This window comes from Bidens hawaiensis, unplaced genomic scaffold (genome assembly GCF_021521415.1).
Source record: "Bidens hawaiensis isolate Kalapana, Puna unplaced genomic scaffold, B.hawaiensis_p1.1 tig00039976_1, whole genome shotgun sequence".
In the NCBI taxonomy this organism is placed as follows: Eukaryota; Viridiplantae; Streptophyta; class Magnoliopsida; order Asterales; family Asteraceae; genus Bidens; species Bidens hawaiensis.
In genome coordinates this window covers 36,013-40,515 of record NW_027497031.1, presented here as the reverse complement: position 1 = coordinate 40,515, position 4,503 = coordinate 36,013, and the positions used below count along the sequence as shown (strand labels likewise).

At 35.4% G+C, this 4,503-nt stretch overlaps 1 protein-coding gene across 1 annotated transcript; it reads left to right on the top strand.

Moving 5' to 3' along the window:
- The first annotated feature begins 1,930 nt into the window (after positions 1–1,930).
- LOC143591663 (GDSL esterase/lipase At3g26430-like) lies at positions 1,931–4,102 on the top strand. The gene is made up of 5 exons (XM_077071810.1): positions 1,931–2,209; positions 2,564–2,770; positions 3,189–3,361; positions 3,448–3,718; positions 3,794–4,102. Exons 1-5 carry the CDS (start codon positions 1,948–1,950, stop codon positions 4,051–4,053), a joined length of 1,173 nt encoding a protein of 390 aa, XP_076927925.1. The 5' UTR covers positions 1,931–1,947; the 3' UTR covers positions 4,054–4,102.
- Positions 4,103–4,503: the final 401 nt, after the last annotated feature.

Sequence of the window (4,503 nt, the reverse complement as noted above, 5' to 3'; positions counted from 1 at the left end):
GAATGAGATCATTGATTAAGCTGTAAGAACAATGAAAGTTTGTGTTGTGGTTTTATGAATTATAAGATGTTATATATATAGCAATTTTTGGAATAAAGATAGAATGAATCTTGTACCTTGCTTGCATAGCTTCATCTAAACTTCACTTTGGTTTTTTGGAACCATTAGACTTTACTTTTCCTCTTTTTCCACCATTTATTCTAGCTTATTTGTAATTCATTTTTTTTTGTTATTAATTTCCTTTGTATATTAATTGTTAAAATCAAATTCCTGTCACAAACTAGTTTTGGATAGATATTTCACGCGTATGGATCTTGATACCTCTAGCGAGTTGAATCACTACAAATCAGACCAATGTTATCCTCGATGTGACCAACTTCAGATATAAGAATAGTTATGCAAATCGTCATCATCATCTCCTATCTATACTAGATGTAGTTACCTTTCGATGTCATGGAGTAGCGAAGTGATCCACGATTATAGATATAACCATTTAAGTATATGACAAGAACCATTGAAGAAGTAATAGGTGGTCCTTGATTAAAACATGAATTAAACAACTCACTTTGATGTATTTCATATTATATCTTTTCACTAATGGTATTTAGTAATTAAGCTTTTTTTAGTCATAGGTATAAATATGAGTACGCTAATAGTGTGTGTGTAGATATTAATTTTTAAATAAATGTTTGTGCGTGTTTCTTGCTTGCATGCCTTTTGCTTTGGTTTATTCTCCTTTAAACTTTACTTGTTGTGCTTAGTTTAGTTATCAAATATACCAAAAAGAGTATCAAACTTTGATACTCTTTTTGGTATATTTGATAACTAAACTAAGCACAACAAGCCCACCCTATCCAATTAAGAACCTTCACAATCAAGAAATACATTGTATGATTTATCATCAAAATGAGGTTGCAACACAGTTTGTTATTGAATCTTTTATATTAGAAAATATAACGATATTTATGTAAAAAAAATATTTAGTTGAGCATAAGCCCTATTTTTTCCTAGCCCATGACATATATTGATATATTTTACATGATGTGTTTTTACACGGTGGATGGCTCCCTATGATAGGGTTATCGACGTTATCTTTTAGAGTTAATCACACAAATAATATGGTTATCGACATGTTTGAGTCGAACTTCAAAATGTTGCATGTTGGGGTTATTTGGTTTTCATTCTATAATAAGTTTGGGTTATAGCCCTAACTCATTAAAAAGCATGTTAAGTTTGTGATAAAATGACTAAATTACCTTTTAGTTAAGTAATCAGGAGCTCGTAACGGGATGGTTCGGCTTTGGGAAATAGAAAACGACGCTAAAGGTGTTAACCCGTTTTTTAATTTGCCATTGGTAAGTTCTCAATGTTGTTATTGTGTGTATAATTTTCATGAACCATATTTTTGTCATATGAAAAGGAAATAATATATACAGTTTTGGAGAACTGATTCGGGTTGTGTTTTATTTATTTTGTTCGGATGTCTAGTTAAAAGTCGTTTTTGGTCACAGTTTTGTTTCAACATCAATTTTTACGGATATCTGAAAACCCGAACAACCTAAATGAATATTGTTGGTAAGGTTCATATTAACAATAATCTGATTGTCCAGATGACCTTTTTTTTGTCATTGCTTAGATACAAGTACAGCCCATTTCTGCATATATTAGAAGAGTTTGATTATTAAATTTAATTCCTAATTATATTTAGAAGCACTCGACCTGGTCCGAATTTTCTAGAGCCTGCATCCTCAAGGCTAGCCGAGATGTGACCCGAATTCGAGCTTAGCGAAATCAAGACTTGATCAATGATGGTTGAAATTATGCTACAAAAGACCAAGTATAATATAGGTTAGTTAATCATTCTATAAAAATATGTATGCTTGATATGATTATTAGGACCATCACAAACGCAAAGTTACATATTTGCCCCTTATCTTGATCAACTTTATGCGTTTATCCTGGAGTCTCGGTACTGGAAACTATGCCATGGACACTTGTGTGTTATTCTTACTACTCTTATTATCAAGTAAACCTGTAAGTGCAACATTTAGCTGTTATTTTCCGGCGGTTTTCAACTTCGGCGACTCAAACTCAGACACCGGTGGCTTGGCGGCAGCTTTTGGGCAGTTTTCTTCGCCCAATGGCGAGACATTTTTTCACCGTCCAGCCGGTAGAGTCTCCGATGGTCGTCTTCTCATTGATTTTATGGGTATGCAATCCTACTATTTGCGACAAGTTAAAGTTCCGAATTCTAAGACTACATGTTGTGAGCTAACGCCTCTCTACATGTAGGTGTTTAACGCCCTGTAACACGCCACGGTCATTAAAAAGGGGCCCACCCCCTTAACTGCCTTAGAAAGAAGAGGGGTGGGGCCATGAAACCCAATCACCAATTTTAATATTTTTTTTAACTTTTTTTTGATTTTTTAGTTAAACTATAATGTAATGAGTTAGTTAAAGTACATTGTCAATGTGGCGTGACGTGTCAGGACGTTATTACACTTTTTAGTTAAACATTTAAACAATTAACAACATATAGCCTAATGATTTCAGTTTTGTATAGTGCAAAGCTTGGGTTTACCCTACCTTAGTGCATTTTTGGATGCTTTGGGTTCCAACTTCACCCATGGAGCCAACTTTGCAACCGGTGGTTCGACCATTAGACCACAAAATACGACCCGTCATCAAAGTGGTTTGAGCCCCATTTCCTTAAATGTTCAATCATATCAATTCAATGATTTTGTTGTCAGGACTCAAATTATTCGCAAAGGTATACATTCTTTTCATAAATACATTGGTATGCAAGTACTTCATAATATTAATGAATACTATAGATAATATGAGTATATGACTGGCAAACGGGTTATGTCGGACAAGTTCGGTTCATGAGTTAGAATGAGTCAATTCGAAAAAAAGGGTTATACTGGTTCAGGTTGGGACGGGTTTGGGTTGAAAAAGGTCGGGTCAGAACAGGTTTCGGGTCTAAATGAGTTGGTTAAAATTTTTTTTTTAAATTACTATACATTTCAGCTTTGCTTCTAGTTTTATTGGTTGCGCACGTTCAAGCATTAGTTACGCGCGTCTCATAGGTTACTCGTGTTAAAATGCCGATTACACACATTTAGGTGCCGAAGCTTTTAGGCATAAAATAATATTAATAATAACAAAAATAATATTTCCTGAAACAGTTGAAGGATTGTTTAAGGAACTAGTCCCAAAACCGGAAGCTTTTACGCATGGTCTATACACATTTGACATCGGACAAAATGATTTGACGGGTGGTTTGTTCCAAAACTTGACAGTCGATCAAGTTAAAGCATCCATACCCAACATCCTAGGTCAATTCGAAACCGTTGTTAAGGTGACATTTTTTAATATTTTTATCTTATTTAAGTAACAAGTTGTTACAAGTTGCATAAGTTATGTTACAAATTTGTTGCATAACAGGATGTATATGACAAAGGAGGGAGATTCTTTTGGATACACAATACCGGCCCAATCGGGTGTTTACCCTTTGTATTAGAACATCTACCAATCGATGAACGACAAATGGACACGAACGGATGTGCTAATCCATTTAACGAACTAGCACGATTCTTTAATGACAAGCTAAAAGATCTCGTGAACCAACTACGTGAACAACTTCCAAAGGCCGTGATCACCTATGTCGATATCTATAAAGCAAGATACACGCTCATTAGTCAAGCACACACGCAAGGTAAATATGCATAGTCATAACAATAAGAAAACATTTTATGTTTTAACGCGTGGTTGTATATTTGTAAAAATGTAGGATTTGAGCATCCCCTTAGAGTTTGTTGCGGCTACGGCCAAAAGTACAACTATAATATACATGTTGGATGCGGAGGAAAAGTTGTAAGTAAGAACGGGAAAGAGATCTTTGTCGGATCTTGTAAAGATCCTTCGGTTAGGATCATGTGGGATGGAATACATTACACTGAAGCAGCGAATAAATGGGTTTTCAACCGTATTGTAAACGGGTCGTATTCTGACCCGCCGGTCTCATTGCTCATGGCTTGTCATAGACAATGAGACTAATACCTTTGCACAAATATGATTTCTAAGCTGTATTTTTTTCATGTAGTTTGGGCCAAGCCTGAAAATAATGAGCCCAGAAATATTGGGCTCAAACCTTTGCTTCACCCCTTTAATGCATCAAAAGTCCACAAATGAATAAATGAATATTGATCCACCACGTGTAAAGGTGTACAAAACCGGTTTTTTTTATAAAACGAACCGGTTTGGTTTTTGCATATTCCAAGCCGGTTTGGATCAAACCAGTTCGTTTAGGAACCGGTTTAAGCATAGAAGTAGCCACAGGTTCGGGTTGGTTTTTAAACCGGTTTTAAAATGGTTTAAACCGATTTGATTGAAAAATACCTAAATCGTTATATGAACCGGCGGTTTGGTAGAAACCGGTTTGAGAAACGAACCGGTTCGGTTCGGTTTCCGGTTAACCGGTTCCAAGCCGTTTTTTTTGTA